Here is a 22666-nt window from a genome sequence, read left to right on the forward strand (position 1 = left end):
AGGGAGGGAGGGAGGGAGGGAGGGAGATAATCTAAATGAAAACTGCGACGACTTCATAAATTTCGGTAAAATTCTTTAATATAAAATTCCATGAAACTTCATTCAGCCTTTGTCGAGTTGCTCATTTACGATTTCAGTATGATACAGTTTTATGTATTGTAGCCGTTCAGGTAAAGGTAAAGTTGTCCCTGTGCTTAACTAATTAAGTACTACGCCATGAAGGAGTATGGGGGAGTGGATGTATAGATCCACATTTTCATGACCTCGGCACTAGCTGGAGATGAGTGGTCACTTTCACGCCCCAGCCACGGTCTAGACGAAGTGGAGAAGAGAAAATTCTTGAACATTGACTCGAACTCTGACCCCTCAGTCGTACGACCATAGCCACTCGCTATATTTACTACGCTAACCCGGGTCCTATTGTAGCCCTCCAAACACTCTGCAATCAAACTGCCACTGAATATACACGTTGTGAACTCGTAAAGCTCCAAACGGACCTTACGTTTACACTAAGGCACAACCTTGCTACAACACGTAGCAGAATGTAATAAAGGGTGCTGTGATCTGGGCGTGTGCTACGGAACTTAGTTCGGCAAATATGAATCCTGAAATATCGACTGAACGTACCTTACAGTAAGACTGCTGCCATTCCACGCTTCTTTTCATATTTGCCAACAAGCCTATAGACGGAATTGAAAGCTTTAGTCTGCTCGCCACAGCAGTACGTTTTCTAGCACTGGCGGCTGTAAGCAAGGGAAGACTTACCTTCCCTAACACGCTAGATAGCAACATATACGTTCTTAATGCAATTTTTAACAGAAAATATAGCACGTAATAAAGTAAAATTAAAGCTATCCCTGTAACAGGCCGTGGGGGCCCGTACTGTTGTGAGACATCGAGGCTCCCACATTTTCTAGACAATAGGCTCACAGATGGCGGTGAGGTTGTCAGCCTTATGCCCAGGCCGCCCTTTGTCTCCCAGGAAAATTCCTGGTACTCATTACTGTAAGGCTGGAAGGATTAGGTCAATTGAAAAAAGAATTAATGACCTTATCGGAAATCGAACCCGCAAGCTTCCGGCTTGTAGCTTGTACCAACTACGCTACTGTGTGCTTCCATAATGTATAATTAATTCAACGAAGTACAGACATCTTAGTTACCACTGAGATTGCGTCCTGCACAGTGACTTACTCTCCTGTAAATAAAAAAATGTTGCCGAAAAATTATGCAGATAATCAGCTGGTACACTGGACTTTCTAAATGAATCTGAGCCAACTTTATAAGCTCAGGCAACATGCACGCTCTCACCACTTCCTGACTCCCCCCCCCCACACACACACACACACACTATCAGCAACACAAAAAATTCTGCTCCATAATGTGTCGAAGCAAAAGGCAACGGGGAGCAGTGACATCTGCAGATGATTGATGAACTAGCAATCCCAAAGGGTGTAGAAAATATCAAGGACGTTTCGAGGCTAAGTCGTACATGTCACCACATTTCCCTCCCCCTGATGACCCGATTTGATACTAACAATTTAAAGGCAACGCATATGTGCATAATAGGAGTGACGAAAAGAGGGACTATATTTTGTAACTTCAAGACCTCTATTAGTTTCCAAATTTCCTTTCATAAAACGGCACTATCCAAGTAAAATAAAGTCAAAATGTTCTGGAAATCGACTGAATATATTAAGTTGTGGTCTACGTAATAATATTTATTTACCAATCGGAAACAAGGAAGCAGAAACTGCTCATATGACAGCAAATAAGCTGGGTTTCAAACGAACGCAGAACATGTAAAATATATGTTCATGTTTCATAAAGAAAAATAAAAGTATTTGTCACGTGTCTGAGTGTGTACAAGGGGTTTACAATAGTAACCGGATTTATTGAACACTTACAGAATATAACTACAAGTAAGTACAGCGCTATGGCTAACGCACTCTGCAGTTCACTACAGCAGTTTCCTGTGTCTTCTCCAGTCTTTATTTTGTAATGGCTTATAATGGCGTGGCTGCCTCAGCTACTGCATTCACGCTTTTACTGGGCGGCGACTGTCTCCCAGAGAACTAAATTCTATACTTGTCTTGCTTATAACACCTCGGCACGCTCCGAATAGAAAACACAGCTTCCCGCAGTTCTTTCACTGTTGCATCACGCAGCTGCCGCATGGACCGCGTATAGAGCACCTCTTTCCAGTTAGTTCATTGGTGCGTGTTAAGAATCTGTTGCTTAGCAATTGACGTTGTTTACACAGTCATAACTTAGCAGCCAGTCTACATGCTACATAATATATAATTTGAAAGCTTGGTGAAGTTAAAATATTTCGAAGGAAATTAAATTTAATAAATTATCTCAAAATACGGCAACTGTTTTGGAAATATAGTAAGAAATGAAAATGCATAAATCATCGAAATATGGAAAATTAAGCTATTTTGGAACGGAAATAACTGATCGGAATCACACCCATGACAAAATTAAAAGAAGACTAAATTCGAGAAATGATTCCAAAGACCTTCTTTGACTCTTTATAACACCTCGGCACGGACCTGGCAGAAAACACAGCCTCTATGTTTTTGACAAGGCTTGTTTGCTGAACCGTTGCCTAGCAATGGACTCCATATTGTTGTGCGCTTACGCTTCCGCGGGAAATATGTTTATCAAGTCGTTGCCTAGCAATGGGTCTATACGTCGCAATATTTTTTCTTTCTTATCCTTCTAGGAAGAACTGTTTCATTTGCACCATCACTTATAAGTATTAAAAAGGTTGAATAAAAGAGGAATAGATGAACATGATATGCAGTGTATGTGAGTAAAATAATAAATTAATGAAAGTAGTCAACAAAGTCTCAAATAAGTAGCCTTAGATGGACTCATCTGGCCAAGTGTAAGGTCCAGTAGTTCGCTCTTGTACCAACATTGTGAATATTCAGGTTCCATGAGAGTATAGACTTTCTTTGTCTGCTAAGAAAGTAACGAGTTTCCAATTGGCCGCGCCACAGCTCAAGCGGTTAGTCGCTGGCTTCCCCCCGCGGCGGCCCGGGTTCGATCCCGGGTCTGGTCAAGTGTGATTTGTTGTGGACAAAGTAGCGCTGGGGTAGGTTTTCTCATAGTACTTCGGTTTCCCCTGCCAATCTTCATTCCACCAAATTCTCCATCCTCATAATCACCCGGGGCAGGCTACAATAGGCCAACCAGTGGCCGCCGTGCCGAGTGGACCCAGTTGGACTCCACCCGCCCCCCTAAGCGAATTTTTAATGAGTTTGCAACAGGTAATTCCTGCTGTGAAGCTAGCGTGTTGCTTTGTGCACAGACAGCTGTGACCTGTCTAATGTTTTCATGGTTTCGATTTGATGCCTACAGTCCACAGATATTCCCACAAACAGGCTAACTGTATGGCAGTTACATGAATCGTTGCACTGCATCATCAGTGACTCAATTTTCATCATGGTTGAGTTACTTTGCACTCGCCACACTCGCAGTCACTGATGATAACAGCATATGAATCAAAAGAAAATGTTTATGAACTAAAATTACCCATGAGAAAGAGAACGTTTTCTTTTTGCATACGTTCACACTTGAAACGGCTAGAAACAGTTTATGTCTCTTTGAAAGTTTTGAAACTTGTTGAAGCTTCTCGCTGTTCTGTTACTTCGGTAAACAGTGCGGTGGGTCGGATCTGAAGCGAAGAGTTAAGGTTCATAAATTAGATTTACACACAAGATGACAGAGGAATCCATATCCGTGTGAATATTCGCGAGAGGCAATTTAGAATCCCTCAAGAAGGAAGATTGCATGTAGGCTTCCCAGACGTCTTCGCATGTAGGGCTCTATTGCACTCAAGAACAAAGTCCATGCAACAACTTACTGCGCCTGCGTTGCTTGAGTCTATACGATGAGGCTACCATGGATTCATAATCGCACTCTTTAGTGATCGTCACTAAAAGTCTGGTAGAAAAATATTTATCTATTTGTCTTCTAGTTTATAATCGATTTTCCAGAGTAGTGAAATTAAGGTTATCTAGTTACGGCTATTATCCTGATTATAATATGCCTGTAAAACTGATTATTACAGAAAAATGTTAAGTGGCATTAATTGCATTATAAATGTTGTAATTATTCTCCTCTGAAAGTTAACTTCATGCATAGGCGTAATTATTTGAAGGCAACAGTGTTACGTTTCATGCAACAGATTACGTACTGAATGAATACTCTTCAATCGTCAAAAAGCCAACTTGAAGACTGAGCGAAGTGGAAGAGTGGAAAGCTGATGGTCCAATTATAACAAAGATAAATACAATTTACGAAATATAATTAAGAACGTACAGATAATAATAAAACTGCACAGTGACGAGCTTCATAACTTGTAATCTTCTCCAAATATAATTAGAATGATCAAGTCAAGGAGTATGAGGTGGGCGGGGCATGTAGCACGAATGGGGGAGACGAGGAATGCGTATATGATATTGGTGGGAAAGCCAGAAGGAAAGAGACCACTGGGAAGACCAAGTGGGCGGACAATATTAAAATGTTTCTTAGATAGGATGGGATGATATGGATTAGATTGGTCTGGCTTAGGATAGGGGTCTGTGGAGGGCTCTTGTGAACACGGTGATGAACCTTCGGGTTCCATAAAATGCTGGGAAATTCTTGAGTAGCTGCAGAATTGGCGTCTCCTCCAGAAAGGCTGAGCTGCATGAGTAAGTACAGAATCTCAGATGGCTAGCGCTAATGGTTCATTAGTTACCACCCTCAAGCAGAAAGCTAAATATGAACTTGCTCCAACAGACATCACATTAATTTGATCCCAATGATGAAGAATGACGATCTATTGACTGAACGGCACAACCAGTAGGCTCATCAATGTGGGCTAGGAATAGCAAGCCAAAGCTACGTAACAAACCGATGCTGCTGCTCCCTGGTGGCGAACATGACAAAGTACAGACCTAAGCTAATTACTAACATACGATTGGAATTTTGGGAAATATATATACGCTGGAGACTCTCTACCAGCCTTGTAATGTACAGTGACGTAAATTATTTTAACAACGGCCTAAAAATATGATAGTCAGTCATCCATTTCAAACATTATCGTAACAACCAATAGTAACAGATACGCACTATTTCATTTGTGTTGTGAGCATGTGGACATAGGTATTTAATGTGACTGCCTTTATTTACGAGTCCATCAAACATTTAATATATCAATCTTATTCCATATTCATTGCGCACCTGTAACCATGCGAAACGCCTGCTTTAGCGTTCAATAGTCCGAGCTTTGTAAACCTACTGGCACATGTACCATGAATAGTTGAGACAACAAATAATTGCTTAGTATCTGTCGAACAGAATCAGCGGTAAGTCAATTTGAGAAGGGAGGAGTAAACAGGGGGGCACGCGGTAGCGTAGTTGGTTGAGGCACAATGCTACAAGCCGGAAGGTTGCGGGTTCAAGTCCCGATGAAGTCATTGAATTTTTTTCAATTGACCTAATCCTTCCAACCGCACTATGGCCCTGGGGTCGACTCAGCCTCTAATAGAAATGAGTACCAGGAATTAATTAAATAATTTTCCTGGGGAGTAAAGCGCGGCCGGCGCGTAAGGCTGACAACCTTACCGCCATCTTTGAGCCGATTGTCTAGATAATGTGGGACCCTCAAGGTCTCAAAACCCTATGGGCCTTCACGGCTTTACTTTTCTTCTTTTACTTTTAAGAGTAAATAGCAGAAGAAAGTAGAAGTTATATTTGTCCCTGTGCTCAATTAATTAAGCACCACTCCACGAAAACGCACGAGGGAGTGAAGATACAGCTCCGCGTTTCTTGACCTCGGCAATAGAAGAAAGTGAGTGACTAAATGGGAGAACAGTACTAAAATGGATCCTTGACATGGGTCGTATAGGATGTGAGGATGTGAACTGAACTGACCTGTCACAAGATGCTGTCCAAAAACGAGCTTTTATGGATACGGTGATGAGCCTCAGAGTTGTAGAAGCTTGGAGTTCCTTACCTAGATGACTAATTTCAGCCCCTCAAGAGGGGCGGAAATCCACGGATTTGTTGAGGAATGCAAAATCATAGACATCTATACATTTTCATGTATGGATGATAATATTAAAATGGATCATTCAGACGGGCCTAGAGGATGCGAGGTCGTAAAATGAATTTTCCTGGTACAGGATTCTCTCTAATGATGGACTCTTTTGAATGCTGTGATGGTCCTTCGGATTATAAAAGCTCGGAGTTTATTGCCTAGTTGAGTAACTCTCATCTCTTCAAAAAGAGTCATATTCCATTGGTTTTGTAGCAAATAAAAAAGCAGATTTACACACACACACACACACACCTTCGTATGTGTGATGACAATATGAAAATGAATCATAAATAGCACGGTGAAATGGTGTAGTATGAAATACACTTTTTCAAGGTAAGAACTGCAGCTAAAATTTTATAAATTCGATGACGATACTTTGGGATACATAAAATCGGGTTTTGATTGCCTAGTTAGTTAGTTATTTAGAGAGGGTGGGTTTCCCCAAGCACCACGACCAGTTTGATCTATTGTGCTTCCCTCTATGATATTCTACCAGTCTCTATACCCTACCGATAAATGGTGTGTGCCATCAGTCCCACCGAGCAAGCGAGTTCGGCCACTTGCTTAGCGGTGTCTATAATGCTTCCCCCATCTATCAGAGGCCTTAGAGACTATTGTTGGGCGGGAAACGTCCTGGAATTTGGCTCAGTGATCCCCTTTGGAGATATGAGGTTCTTTTACGTGCCGTAAAGTTACGACACGGGACACACAGCTTAAAGTCCCTCCCGGAGGACTTGTTCCCTGAATTTTTTCGCCCTTAAAAATTCGACGACCTCCGCCGGGTATTTGAACCCGCGTACCACGAGTCATGAGGTGGGAACGTTACCTCTAGACTACGGAGGCCGCTTTTGATTGCCTAGCTGTGCATCTATCAGTGTCTCAGTGAGAATTATCTTCAATAGAGAGCATTAATTAATACAAAAAACAAAATATTCAGAGGTGCATCGGAATAAAACGAATCATAAAGAACTAGGTGTGGGGGAGTATCTGAAATTAACTGCCCAATAATAGTGCCAAAAAGTGATATTGTTAACACTGTGATTAAAGTCTGGTTATACAAAGGCAGAACATCTTGATTATCTCAGTGACTATAACATTTGGGGAGTTACCTTGCAGCATCAATTTATTTGGAAGTGTTTAGAAACATGAAGCATATCAGAGTTAAGACTGGCCGATGGCCGTGCCATAGCTCAAGCGGTTAGTCGCTGGCTTCCCACCGCAGCGGTCCGGGTTCTATCCCGGGTCTGGTCAAGTGGGATTTGTGGTGGACAAAGCGGCGCTGGGGCAGGTTTTCTCCTAGTACTTCGGTTTCCCCTGCCAATCTTCATTCCACCAATTGCTCCACAGTCACCCTCACCTATCATCTGGGGCTGGTACAATAGGCCAGAAGTGGCCGCAGTACAAGGGACTTAGTCCCACCCCACTAGCAATAAAGAAAAAAAAAAGAACTTGAAGCATATCAGAGTAAGACTGGCCGATAGGCAGGATTCAAAACTGGGGTCTGCTCATTGCAAAACGTAGACCCTGACATTCCGTCTTTTTAACGTGTATCTATTTCCGCCCCCCCTCTATTTAACTGCAGCCCATTAACCCATGAATTTAACCGAGGAGTTTGCTTAATAAATTCAGAGCAATTATGTCTGTCAGTATGCAGGCTTTATGGTACAGCACCTTTGCAAAGCGGCACCTGTGTCCACAATATTCTTCATACAGGATTATATGAAATTTTAATACACTGACGGTTTAATGTTCACTGTATGCAGTCTAGCCTCAAGTATTTTAAAGTATGGCGGTATACTTTAGGACTTAGACCGTACTTCTTAATGATAGGATCTTCCATCCATCAAATCTTAAATTTCCCGTCCATCAACATTTTAAACATGCAATTTCCCACCTCATTTACGAAACCCGTTCAATACTTCAGTTTAAAACTTTAAAGGGAGAAACTCATCTGAATTCCGCATTTTTTGGTGTACGAAAGTGGTCATGACTTCGTAAACGATAAGCAGAATATTTACGCCAAGTTCGTTCAGTGCAGAAGAAGCAGGGACGTTTCAGGATGTATTTCAGAGAGACCAAATGCTTGTCACACGCCATAAGATAATTTGAAAAATATCATTTTTTCGTAAGATGTAAATGTTCGTGACTATCCTATATTTATTCAATGGTGAATATCTTAAAACATTATAAATGGTTCAGATCTAAGCTGATGATATAAATCTATTGGGAGATAACACAGACACAGTAATGAAGAACACGGAAGCTCTAAATGACGCTAGTTAGGAGGTTGGTCTAGAAGTGAATACAGAGAAAACTAAGTATATGTTGTTGTCTCGTTACCAGAATGCAGGGTAAAATTATATAAAGATTGTTAACAGATGTTTGGAAAAAGTGTCACAGTTCAAATATTTGGGAACGACAGTAAAAAATTTAAATTTGATATGGAAGGAAATTAATAGGAGACTGAATTCAGGTTATACTTGCTACTATTCAGTCCAGAATATTTTGTCTTCCGTCTTCTGTTTAAAAACGTAACAACTAGAATATACAAAACTATAACTTGGCCTGTGTTTCTGTATGGGTGTGAAACTTGGTCTCGGACATTAAGGACGTAACATAGACTGAGGAGAATATTTGGACCGAAGAGACATGAAGTGACAGGACGTTGGAAAAAACTGCACAATGAGGAGCTTCATAACTTGTGCTCTTCTACAAGATTAATTACAATGATCAAGTCGAGGATGATGAGATTCGCAGGGTGTATAGCATGGAGAGGGGCGAAGAGGAATGCATAGAGGATATTGGTGGGAACGCCAGAAGGAAAGAGACCACTAGGGAAACCAAGACGTAGGTGGGTGAACAATATTAAAATGGATTTTAGAGAGATAGGATGGGGTGGTATGTACTGGATTGGCCTAGTCCTGTATAGGAACTAGTGGAGGGTTCTTGTGAATATGGTACTGCACCTTTGAGTTCCATAAAATGTTGCGCAATTTTTTAGAAGCTGCGAAACTTGTGGTTTTTTAGTAAGGGCTCGGATCCATGGAATTAGTTAGTTATTTAGTCAGTCAGTTCTCCGTAGTTCGGAGATAGAAACTAGCTCCATTAATAGGATCCATCCAATCAGATTCTTTCTTGGGACGGAGACAAGCCCAGTCTCCGAAATGAAGTTTCAGAAACTGGGAAGCTGAAAAATGTTCAGAACTTTGATCATTTTGCTTCTCGTTGGATTGCACGTTTTAGCAAGTTTCAGAATATAAAGTACATATAATTTTTCTGTAATTTATTCCGCAAAATTATCATTTTACACATGAAATATTTATTCCGGGCATAAACAGTGGGATGAAAATGAAAATTTGTTTTCGGCAAAGGTCGAGACTTCATTGCCGACTGAAGCATAGGTACCTCTGAATCCTAATTATTAAGAATAACAATTTCTGCAAAAAGGACAAACTGAAGGCAGAGTTTGACGCATATGGACTGAATGTATAAATGTTTTCTTGTGTCGAAAATTTATCTTCACAACTAATATTTATATTTCAAATAAACAGACTCAAGAAAATTTAATGTTGAATAAAATTTTCTACTCTTCTCTGGAGTCTCGGTAGCTCAATTGGTACAGCGAGGGACTACGTGCTGGCTTAAGGATTTTCTCTTCTCCTCGACGTCCAGAAAGGCTCTGGGGCCCACCCAGCCTCCTATAAAATAAATATCGGGGGTGATATCCCTGGAGTAAAAATTCTAGGGCGTGAAGCAAATCAGTCACCTCCATCTAGTGCAAAGTTAAATAATGGTGGAGGTATGCCTTCATTCCTCCATACGTCTTCAGGACGTGGTGCTTAATTAAGCACATGGACAACTTTACCTTCACTTTCTACTCTTCTCTGACATATCGGTGTACAGAATTGTAAAATGATTTTTTAAATCATACTGTACCAGCAAACTTAAAGCTTTCCTGTGTCTCATGGAAAACTAATCCTTCGGGACTATACATAGAGTTCGAGGGCTGGGTGAGCATGCGCACGACGACGCTGATATCTCACTGCAGAGCGTGCATTGTGTAAATCCCTCATAGAGAACACTCTCATTTGCCGCAGGCCAGATAAGGTTCGAACTACGACACGGATTACAGAAAATACAGCACAGCTGAGCGAAGATCCCGCGGGAACACAACAAGTTTCCTTACGCAGTACGTGCCCCGTGACCTCAGATCATAAGTGAAACTCTGTATTCGTATCGTGTGCTTCATACAAGGGCGGAAGCCAGTTACATAATTACGAAACAAGCTAACATTATCGAAGAAGATTCTACTTAGAGATTTAATAATTTATTTATTTGTTTGTGGTTTATTTGTCCGGTCTAGAAAACCGGGATTAATGGCCATGGAGATTCGTTGCGCTGATCACGTGACACCCTCTTTCCGTTAAAGTTGGCACTAACTTCGCCGACAAGCGGCGGTCGCTCGGTCGGAATTGTTCGCTTGCGGACTAAAACCACGGAGTTCGTTTTTTGTTTTTGTGGTTTATTTGACAGCACTCTAAATAGCTCATGATATATAACGTCGAATGAAAATACTCGTATTAACGAATTAGAAGACGTGCAAAAAAGGGTTCATGGCCTAATTTGAGGTGCAGTCATTTGCCTGGATTGACTGACAGAACTATGAAAGTCCTAAATGAGGTATTCGGTGCCAGCATTATGAAATATTTGCACCTTAATGATTTTGAAGTGAGGGTAACTGATGTCAACAAATTACGTAACAAGGAGATTCATGTCTTATACAGGTCACCTAATTGCAATATATTGAAATCAAGAAGACCGATAAGAAGTGATCCCAATACAACTGCATATCATACAGACTACAATTAACAGGGGCTGAATTATCAAACAAAAGGGATATGACGACGATTAAGTACACTTCAAATTAAATTACATTATGACATGGGAAATGGAAGAGCGGCTGTTACAAGGTTATGGCTCAATAAACAGTGACGTAACATTGGAATGGGTCACGCAACGTAACAAATGGCGGCACCGCTGGGATTGGTGTTATCTATGTGTCCGCGCGATAGAGACATCATGCAACAAGAGAATAATTATTAGAAGATGTGTTCTCTCTGGGCCCGTGCAGAAACTCTGTAGAATCTAATCGTACACCCGTGTGCAGACGGGGTCGAATAATTCCATCGTAGCCCTGCGAGGCGTAGGGGGGGACGAAAAGGGAACCCAATGCTTGGGGGTATAACCGGGCTTCCCTGTTCCTGGGAGGTATAAATACGGAAACCTGGCGCTCCAGGTTGGGTGAGTCTCGAATCTGAGACAGTGAAATGTGGTCATGAGTCCGGTAGGACTCGGACCTGAAAATGACTGCGCTGGCGAGGACCATCAGCAATTATAAACGACAGACCCATCCTCTAGTCAGAGAGGATGTTATGTAAGGAATATAACAACAAGTGTTCAGTTGGAAAATAGAATTCTGGTCGTGGGTCTCATCCGATAAACAGAAGGCTGGGTGGACCACAGAGTCAGTCTGGTAGCAAAACGAAGAGGAAAGCCTCTGTTCCCGTCAAGAGAAGAACTCCGGCCATCGAAAATGTAAGCAGTCTATTTGTGCTGAGTCGTAGGGACACATACGATGGTTCGAAGTCAGATCCTTGGCTACAGTACAGAAAGAAGAACGCACATAGAAAATCTACCCATCAGAGTACAACAAAGATGAACCACTAACGCTGGTCACCATGTACTCATATTATGAATGATATTAACAAAGAGATTTCATGATACTGACGCAGAGATTTGATCCACCAGAAGTTTCAGGTAAACTCCACAGAATCGAGACCGACTCTGGGGTCCTCCCAGCCTGCTATCAAATTGGTACCAAGGGCGAATTCCCGGTGGTTATTCGACCAAGGCGTGAAGCTGACCACTGCCCTCCATCTAGTGCAGAGATCAAGAAAGTTGAAGCTATACATCCACTCCCACATACGTCTTCATCCTACACCGGAATGCGTCAATACATACAACAGTCATGACATGTTGTCTGCGACATGACGCAAAGAAAGGAGCACTGTTGGAAGTAATGACATTATGAAAACCGCCTCACACCGGTCTGAGTCATGATGCTCAAGTCAGCTTCATGCTGACCAATCACGAATGAAGCAAGACTGCGTCTTTTTTCTCATGTCTTGATGTTTGTCTTGACTCTGTTGGTGTGTGGCCGCCCTAAGACTTAATTAGTTAAGCACAGGAACAACTTTACCTTTTTTCCTTAGTTTGATCAATAGTCAAGGGTTAAAAACTGTGGGTCGAATGTCCGGATACCAACAAGTATCTTGCTTGACTTGTTCTAATATAGTTTTCTCCCATAATATTTCATTGCCTTCTCTTTCCTCTTTTCGCGATGTCTTCCAGCACGTGACTCAACGATCTAGTTCTCAGTCTGCTTCGTGTAAATTATAATTATAACGTTCTCCTCATTCGCTTTCTGTATACACTCATTGTACTTGACGAGGCGTTTGTAATCTTCCCTTTTGTATTTTCTTTATTGCTAGTGGGGTGGGACTAAGTACCTTGTGCTGCGGCCACTTCTGGCCTATTGTACCAGCCCCAGATGATAGGCGAGAGTGATTGTGGAGCAATTTGTGGAATGAAGATTGGCAGGGGAAACCGAAGTACTCGGAGAAAACCCGCCCCAGCGCCACTTTGTTCACTAAAAATCCCACTTGACCAGACCCGTGATCGAACCCGAGCCGCCGCGGTGGGAAGCCAGCGACTAACCGCTTGAGCTATGGCGCGGCCATAAGCCGAATTCCTCGGCTATTACGATGAGTCGGCCGTAACCTGTTATGAGGTGCTATCCCCGAGTTCGTCTTCAGAAACTGAGGAAAACTGCAGTACAATCCAGTCGGTGTAACTGGTCAACCGGTCAGAATTCGATCCGGGAACCTATCGAATACAAGCCCACAACGTCACCGCTAAGTAAGCAGGCTAGATCATGCCAACTACACAAGTAAACTGGTTTAAACATCAATGATATTGCAAGAGTAATAAAGCTCTCATTTATTTGTACTTCCTGGTGGTTATATTCCGCCACTCGCAACTAAATCATAAATATTAAACAGCATCTGACTATTAACAATATTCATTTCCGCTCTTTTAATTAATGTCAAGACCATTACGCAACATGCGCGGAAATGAGATGTGTATTTTAAATTCAGGCTCGAAAGATAACCGAGGAAATTGGGGTAAACTTAAACAATTTCGTCACAGGGCCTCCATTATTTCATGTAACTACACCCTACATTCGTCATAAAAGTAGGTACGTGTTCCACGGTTTATTTTCAGATTTACCCGTAGATAGATCCAAGGGGGATAATTTTAACAGTTATTCACAGATGGCTCCAAAATTGAGCCATCTGTGAAGCACTGTTGAAACTATCTGTGGAACATTGCCTAATTTCGGGGGGAATTAGAGAGGTGTGCCACAAAATAAAGTATATCACAACATTGTGTATGTTTATCTAACTTACTAAAAGTGTCTACCTCTCTGTCTGTAGAGCAATACACAAATACGGATCGAATACGCCTCAAATTTTGGGTCTGAGATTCATATCCTCTGTATCTTTTGTTAATATATTTAAAGGTATCCCCGTAACAGGCCGTGGGGGCTCATAGGGATGTGACAGATTACAGATGAATGAATTGTTCTGAAACATCCTGAATCCTCAGTCCAGTTAATCCTGAGGATAGAAATAGCATGTTCCTCCGAAAGGTTATTATGCACGTACGGCGTCACGACCTAGAGGAACTCAATCTGAAACGTCAATTTTTGCTCTTTACTTAGGGTAACATGAGTATCTCAACATTATGTTTTATTTGAGCACGGTGCTTCAGTGCCGCCCCACGAATCATGAGCAAAACTGTTTTGCGGTCATTCTTTTTGCATTCCCCTTTCTTTAGGGTTTGTCCAATGATAACAGCTTCACGCTTTCACAAAAAGAGTGTAAAAGAAACTTCACCATATTAACTTCTCCATTCTTTATTCAAAAGAGCGGCAAAGGCCTTGCTTTTCCTGCGTTTGAAGGGAATCTGGAATGTCTGCTTCACTGGTCAAATTGAAAAAGGTTTCTCGGAGCGCGATTGAGCAATTCCCCTTCTATGAAGCGGTGGAGCCCTAGTACATCGAATTCATTTTAGTTTCATGTAATAACGGGGAAGTGACAAGATGTTAAGCATTCTCATCATGTCTGCGACCCACCACCGTTATTCAGCCCGATCCTGTGTGAGCTGTAGCATCTTGCTTCCTTTACCGAAATATGTTCACCCACATCTTGTGTCTTGTGCGAATTCATATTTATTAAACGTCTATAGTAGGACATACATGCAGCATGAAGTAATTTAATGATGTAATATTTGTGGTTCTCAAGCAGGCAAGAATAATATTGTAAGATTTGAGGCTTTCACGGCGGTGACTATGAAGACAGCAGTCTTCTGGGATTTGGCACCGTGTATATGTGGTGTTAACCGACGTTTCGGAGGAACGTATCGCCTCCATCTTCAGGGTAGAAGAGGGCGATACGTTCCTACGAAACGTCGGTTAACACCGCATATACACGGTGCCAAATCCCAGAAGACTGTTTTCTTCAAGAATAATATTGTTGCCCTCTGAGACATCATAATCTAGTGGTTGAGGACAACCGTTTCGAAGCAACTATTAGCTTCAACCTCACAGTAGAGACGGGAACAATATGTTCTTTCAAAACGCTGGTACGCACCCATCACATTGCAAAATGTAATAACCCAGAAGCCCACAACACGCGTGTGCAATAATTTTTGCGAGAAGATCGCAAATATGAGGGTATATAATTACCAACTCGTGCAAGCAGAGGCATAAATTGGTTTCAGATTTACGTAGACGATTCATATCTGCAGAAAAGTCAGAATAAACAACACACAACATATAAAGTTATTGAAATGCAGGTCCGAAAATACGTTCCTGCATTATATATATACAGGAATGTTAGTGTTTCTGGAAAAGATACGAAGTCGCAGCCAGGAAACCTGAAGGAAATTACAAATTAGGAGACCTAGAAGCGGATAATATTAAAATACATATAAAACAAACAGAAAATATGGGAAATTTCTTGGCTATGTGAGTAACTAGAAATTTCTCAAGAAGAGCCGTGCTCCAAGGATTTAGTTATGCTCGTACATGAAAATTTAACAGCTCAGTCCAGTGTGACTGGTGAAGATTTTTCTTATTTCAATTATTTATGCCCTTAGATATTTCGGTCTTCGGAGACCATCATCAGAAGGACACTGTTACATCAATACAGTTGGAAGTTAATATTACAATAAATGTTCTGAACATTAAAATATAAAATATAATATTAATATATAATTGAGTATAAAATCTAAAGTTTCTACAACTACAGCGGCTGTTCCAATACATTAAAATATTTAAATTGGTTTGTTAAGATTCTATTGGAATTTATAAACCAAGTAGTTTCGTGTTGTCTTTTTCCAACTGTATTGATGTAAAGGTGTCCCTCTGATGATGGTCTCTNTCGGTCTTCGGAGACCATCATCAGAAGGACACTGTTACATCAATACAGTTGGAAGTTAATATTACAATAAATGTTCTGAACATGAAAATATAAAATATAATATTAATATATAATTGAGTATAAAATCTAAAGTTTCTACAACTACAGCGGCTGTTCCAATACATTAAAATATTTAAATTGGTTTGTTAAGATTCTATTGGAATTTATAAACCAAGTAGTTTCGTGTTGTCTTTTTCCAACTGTATTGATGTAAAGGTGTCCCTCTGATGATGGTCTCTGAAGACCGAAACATGCAAGGACATAAATAATTGAAATAAGAAAAATCTTCACCTGTCACACTGGACGGAACTGTTTAACTTTTCATGATATTGTTAGTGTGACGGACCGGAATGAAACAAATCTTATGCTTGCACAGTTATGAGGTAATTAGGCTCTGGAAGTAACTTCAGTCTTTGCGAAATATTTGCGCTGCAGTTAGGACAGGCTGCATATTAAGAACTGATATCTTACTCTCCCAGGAACAATTGTCGTGACGTTATTCGATGTCCTTCGCTTACAACCGTCAGGGAAGTGAGCTCTATTTTCCAGCACGAAAGTGTGAGACAATTTATTCAATATACAGAGTGATTCTAAATTACTGTCGGTGTTTCCGTTTATAGGCCATGGAAATCCCGACAATAATTTAGAATCACCCTCTATTTCTTATGCAGGAGTAAGATGGTTTATATCTCTACGTATAGGTTACTATCTCATTTAACTCACACACTTATGTAGGAATTGAACTGATGTTTGGGGGTCTCCACAGCTTACTCACCGTCAGTGTTGACTGCGGATACATAGGTCCAGTTGTATTTCCGGACGATGTCGACCATAACCTGCGCCTGATAGTAGTCAGACGGCACGACACGAAGGAAATAGCTGAACCGGCTCTTGTCGCTCAAGTCCTTGCTGGTGGTAGAGTAGCCGATTTGCGGAATTTGAAACAGCTGCAACAAGTTCTGCACCTGGATAGCTACAGAGCTTGAAGCGGGTCCGATCACACCCACCAGAGGCGTTCTGCGTCGTTTCACGCCGTTCTCAAGTGGCGAACGTCTCGATTTCGGCTGCAGAACATAAAATATTTTGGTTCTTAGAGTTTATACATGCTTATGGCTCCAAAGTGTTTCCTTTATTTCGGATATTACGATAACATTTTGGTATTCATTTATCAGTTCCCTCCCATGTTTTCATCCTTGACGTATTCACGAGAGGTTTGATACACAGAAGATAAAATTAAGTCGTAGACACGTTTGTAAGACGGAATGCAAACGTCAAAGCGTTTTTACTGTGTCACTTCTACAGACGAAGGTGAGTTCAAACCCCTACACGCCCGGAAAGACCACCAGTATCTATTGAACAGTAGGGTGGTTGGCCCCAAAAGCCGATCCGGACCCACGGGAGGCAAAGGGAAATACTATATTCCCTTTCGCTGCTAGAAGAAATAATTAAATAATATTTATACATGGATCTTAAACACATTTATACATTAATAACCCATATATAAATATATCCATAATGCATAATGGATAGCGCAGTCGGTACAGCGACTGCCTATGAGCTAGACGGCCGAGGAGTCGGGGTTCGAGTCCCTGTAGTTGCAACATTTTTCTCCTCTCCTCGTCAAGACCGGTTCTGGGGCCCACCCAAACTCCTATTCAATGGGTACGGGGGTTCTCTCTCCGGGGGGTAAAGCGGCTGAAGTGTGAAGCTCACGACTCACTTCCAACTAATGCCGAGATCAAGAATATATAGAATTAAGCATTCATTCGACCATATATCTTCATGGCCTAGTACGTACAAATTTACTTATATGCATATATCCATCCTTATATCCTCCCTTCCATCCATCCATATGTTTGTATATATTCATATGCACATATACATACAACACACACACATGTATTCATATACATACACGAGCATATGCATACATCACCACATAATACTCATTATATGTATGTAGTATATTTGTACGCAGGTTCATACAAACATATAAACGTGTATGCAGCTTTATTTCATTAAGAAGTTCCATGTACCTTGGGGTACGTAACAGCCAACCTCACAAATGGAACGTAAAACATCCCTTAAGGCTTTCTACGCCAAACAAGAAAGAAAATGTTGAGCCCGCTGTAATAAGGATCTAGTGCGGAGTAGCTTCAGGTTTCTCAACAGCACATTTAAGGGAGGATCGCATGTTTTATTTATTGTCCTAACACAGAAAACAGAAATTCTAGCAACATTTCGCACCTCACTGCCTGAGAAACCTATACAGAGGGTCAAATTAGCAAATGAATCGCCGTTATTATTGCCCGCCATTCAATTCAGAATTCATTAGCCTGTTTATAGGATCTTAAACAGGTTAGGATTAGATTTTCAAGCAAATCATTGCCGCAGCATGGCCCGTCCTAGATTTGCATATGCAGCAGTAAACGCAGAGTGAAGCGAAATTCGTCCACAAAGTCTCAATACTATGATTCTTTGTTTTAACAAGTAGAAATTCTCGTACAACATATGTCCTGTGACGTTTAGTTTTCAAGAAATATGTCACCGTAGAATTGCATAAGCTATCAGAAGATCAGACCACGGGCGCCTTGCAGTTACAATGTCTTACTAGTACAAGTGTCCTCGCTCCGTTTCCAGGCAGACGACAGTGCGCGGTGCGGCATCTTCTCGAACACACCTTAACGTGCTGGCATCGACTATTGTCACAGCTGGTTGAATTCCTGCCACTAGATCTGGTATAGTCCTGAGATGGACTGCATAAACGTGTTCCGGATATCATCACAAAATCAATACCGTGAAATGTTGATAAATGCCTACGTACATACAAACACACATACCTACACAATTGCAAACTGAATTAATAGGCAGTCTAAGTGGCTAATGTAATGATTACTGACAAGTAACTGAATGACTGCCAACTGGTGACGGAAGACCCTGGGCGAGTCCTCACCTGTTGATCAACGCTGCACGTGTCTGCTGGCGTCGCAGGAGAAATGGAGTCCCTGATGAACTCGATGCTCTGCTGCAGAGCGACCGGTGCGTACCAGCACGAGTCTCGGATCTCCACACCAAGCGTCACGTTCGGCAAGATCGTAGGATCGTTATTAATGCGATCGATCGTCTGGAAAGTGACCTCGATCCGCTGGATCCCGTACATCTCTCGGACCCGACCACACTTGAGTGTGTTGCCTACTCGCTTCTGTTTCGGCTGGTGATGCACTGAGAATAGGGCTCCGATAATGAAGTCGCCTTTCAGCAAGGCAGAGATCCTCTGCTGCTCCTGCTCATGTTGTGGCAACACGCCGACTTCGCAATGCACCTCGCGTCCAGATAGCAGCACTGATACGTAGATCAGAGTAATGGGGAATAACCTTACGTCTCTCAGCATGCCGAAGAATATCGCACAAGATTTATTCTAAGTAAACGCCCTGGTCGTGCTTGTAAACATAAATCTAGTTGAGTGTATAGTCATGACGACTGACACACGTTTCGTTAATTTCTTTGGTCTAGATTTTCTGCACCCAAGTCATGTTAAACATATCAATAACGTGACTGAAATTTTAAACTATTCCTTCAATTATTCTTCAGAATATATATGCCTAAACTTTGTTTCATACATCACGATGGACACTGGAATTTGTCATACGTCTCTCTCATCAAACCGACATTTAAATTTTTCATATATCTAAATGATACTATATCTTTCTGTATATATAGGATTTTTATATGTTTTTTCAGCTAAATAATTTGTCAGTTTTGTTGTTTTTCCAATCCACCTAATTCAAAGAATAGGTGTGCATTATAATATCATATGTACACTACTATTTTACATGCTGTATTGTTAATTTGGATTCAATACTCTAAGACTAAAAAAAATCTTCGAGGGATATACTTTCATTGATTTGAATAAATAATAATTTTACTAGTAATATAGTGTTCTGTGTCTTCTTTCGCTTTCCTATATTTATTCATACTGTCAATTGAGGTTGTTCATTCACTAAAAGATATCGAAAGATAATCGTATTTAAACATGATCCTTTTTATTAAACTCTTAATTTGGGACACGGTTATACCTTCAGGAGTCCAAAATCTAAAACCCTAAACGTGACACTTGAAGTGGCTAGCGCTACAACACCGGAATCTCAAGTGGACAGAGCTTCCACTTGTCAGGTCGTCACTGTCGATACTGAGCTTCCTCTGAACGCCATACATGCTGCCAGAAGAGCAGTTATTGCATCTCTGAGCTGCCAGCTTCATGGATACGGAATAGAGATGGCTCTGCTTGCTGGTCCTGTGCCCCAATTCAGGCAGATCTGCAACAAGGAATACGAAACAAATTATTTTATTTGGGACATGTTTTGAAACAAATTACTGCGGAATTGACAGAGAATGGCGGATTATTATGCATTTAATAGATTTTTAGGAAATTATTTAGTGTCCATCTACTTTTGTTGACTTTGTAACCGTCCATTCTGACTGGAGGAGTGTTGTGTGAAAATTAAATCTTGTATTAAGTTAAGATTAACAATATTACAAACAAAGAGATCCGGCAGATAGCCAGCTCTTACACGCGGAAGGGACATAGTTCAAGTTCTGCTATGTGAACAGGAAGTAACATCTGGTACTTTCCTGGAATTCTGGCAGTTTCAGCAACGTCGGAAAGGCTTTGAGAAAATGAGAGCTGACAGCTTGGGACAGCGATAACTTAGAAGTGGGACGGTCGGAGCCTCACACCCTGACCGTAATGCATCAAGGGGCTGTCATCCTTAGCGTCAGGTCAGCATCTGCCAGAATCACATAGCAGAGCAACATGATTGGGAATTCAAAATTTAGGGAACCTCCTAGTTTGAGAAATTAACCAATGGCAGAAGTGGAGGAGTGGATTTCTCTTGGAGTCTGGGGTTCGTGGACCTCAGAATTCAGAGAGAGGGATTCCACCTCGGAAAGTCTTGACACTACTTTCGGCAAAGTCGGACACTAAATTTACCACTACGGCCCTTCCGTAAAATAGTATAAGTACAGTTCAAATCAATAGTATTAATAAATTCAGTTGTATGCAGAAAGCTGGAAGGGATTAAAGGACTACTAAGTGCAACCGTCGAAAGGTGGGTGATTGTAGTGAAGTGTTCTTCCTGCCCTGTCCGAGCCAGACCCTTATAAGACCCTGGGATAGGAACCCAGCTCTACTGATTAAAGTAAAGAACCCAAAGAAGTGAGCGGTGGTGGAGTGGCGCACAACGAAACGGGCACAAAGGAAGTGAGCGGTTATAACTTCCTGTTAAAAACATGGAAATTCAGCCAAACAATTAATTTACTATTGAGGCATTTATACTAAATTCTTTCGTCAGACATCTCAAATACAAAATACTTACTTTGACTTTTTGCTGATTTATGAAGTCAACTGATTTGCTTGGCTTCATTTCGCTAAGAAATTTCAGATTAATTAAAATATTAAATTAATTACGTCGGTGAGTTATCTAGGTAGTAAACGTAATTGACAATTACATAAATAAAAATTAGTCAGTGAATCGTTTACACGTATAATTAGAGTGACTCACTTAGAGATGACAATCCTGTTAGTCAGGCAGTTATGTTAGCAAGGTAGCAAGTTGGCCAGGCATTCAGCCATTCAGTTGCTGCGAGAGCTTTTCATCAAGCTACAAGCAGCACACATAAAATTCGTGCTTCTGGTTTATTATATTACATCTTTAAAACGTTTCTGAAAGTAACTTACAGTTGCAAGTGTGAGACGGGATTGGAAGCGCAAGGAGCCTTTGGTGCCTTCGCCATTTTTACAGCGACCGCTGGTTTTTGTTCCTAGTTTCATTCCAGTAAACGGAACAGCAGACTTGCAAAACAGAAACTTGGAGTATGAGCACCGCGTACAGTTTTAACATTCTGCTCAAACGCCTCTCACTAGCATAACTGTGGCTTCATCGTCATGAAGTTCGCAGAACGTGGTCAATTATTTTGAAATTTTGTGTAAAATTTGATTTCTAGAACAATAATGGAAAAACATATAAAAATTTTTCTGTGTTTTTTTATTGCTAGTGGGGTGGGACTAAGTCCTTTGTACTGCGGCCACTTCTGGCCTATTGCACCAGCCCCAGATGATAGGTGAGGGTGATTGTGGAGCAATTGGTGGAATTAAGATTGGCAGTGGAAACCGAAGTACTCGGAGAAACCCTGCCCCAGAGCCACTTTGTCCACCACAAATCCCACTTGACCAGACCGGGGATCAAACCCGGGCCGCCGCGGTGGGAAGCCAGTGACTAACCGCTTGAGCTATGGAGCGGCCTTATTGGTCTGTGTTACGCCGAAAAGTACAGAGAATTGATAAATTATCCACTCCACTACTAAACTTGTTTTTTTACATAAAAAAAGTAAAGGGAAATAGGATGGGAAAAGAAGAGAGATGAAGAGTTTCATGTTGGTAGGCTTCTCACCTTCATTATTAGAATGATAAAATGGAAAGGATACACATCACTCATTGGGTGTAACAAGCAAGAAATTTATACGACAGTTAGGTCCGAAAACCCGACGGCTTGCGACGCATATGCTGTATGCAGGAGAGAGGATAGCGCTAGAACACCTCTTACGAATTATGTGTTCGGGTCTAAGGGCTTCCAGATTATTGAGGACAGAATCCTAGACCGGGGTTAACAGGATACAGCAATTAATCTTTTGGTTCCAGTAAATCGGGCAATTTCTTAACCAGCTGATTAATATCTTTTGTAGAAAGACCTTGTATAAAGATTTAGTTAATTGTAAAACATAACAAAATTCGACCTTCTTGTAAACACATCGATTTGCTACATATTTTGCTTCCATATATGAACCTTTTTTTCAGTCCACTGTGAAATACTGGAAACAATAAACAAATATTAAGGTGTAGGCAGGTTAATACGTAATTTCGCAAAGTAAATTTATTTTTGAGAACCTGGTAGTCGCTAATTTAGTCAAG

General features: G+C 41.2%; 1 protein-coding gene across 1 annotated transcript in view; it reads right to left on the reverse strand.

Annotated features, from left to right (window-relative positions):
• LOC111864910 (metabotropic glutamate receptor 1) overlaps positions 1-22666 on the reverse strand; it is a 228313-nt gene that overhangs the window by 150584 nt on the left and 55063 nt on the right. The window contains exons 2-3 of the mRNA XM_023852521.2: positions 18653-20015; positions 16475-16763 (exon numbers count right to left, since the gene is read on the reverse strand). Of these exons, the coding sequence (XP_023708289.1) occupies positions 16475-16763; positions 18653-19090 (727 nt within the window). The 5' untranslated portion in view covers positions 19091-20015. The remainder of the gene's footprint in view (positions 1-16474; positions 16764-18652; positions 20016-22666) is intronic.

Source organism: Cryptotermes secundus, unplaced genomic scaffold (assembly GCF_002891405.2).
Source record: "Cryptotermes secundus unplaced genomic scaffold, Csec_1.0 scaffold62, whole genome shotgun sequence".
In the NCBI taxonomy this organism is placed as follows: domain Eukaryota; kingdom Metazoa; phylum Arthropoda; class Insecta; order Blattodea; family Kalotermitidae; genus Cryptotermes; species Cryptotermes secundus.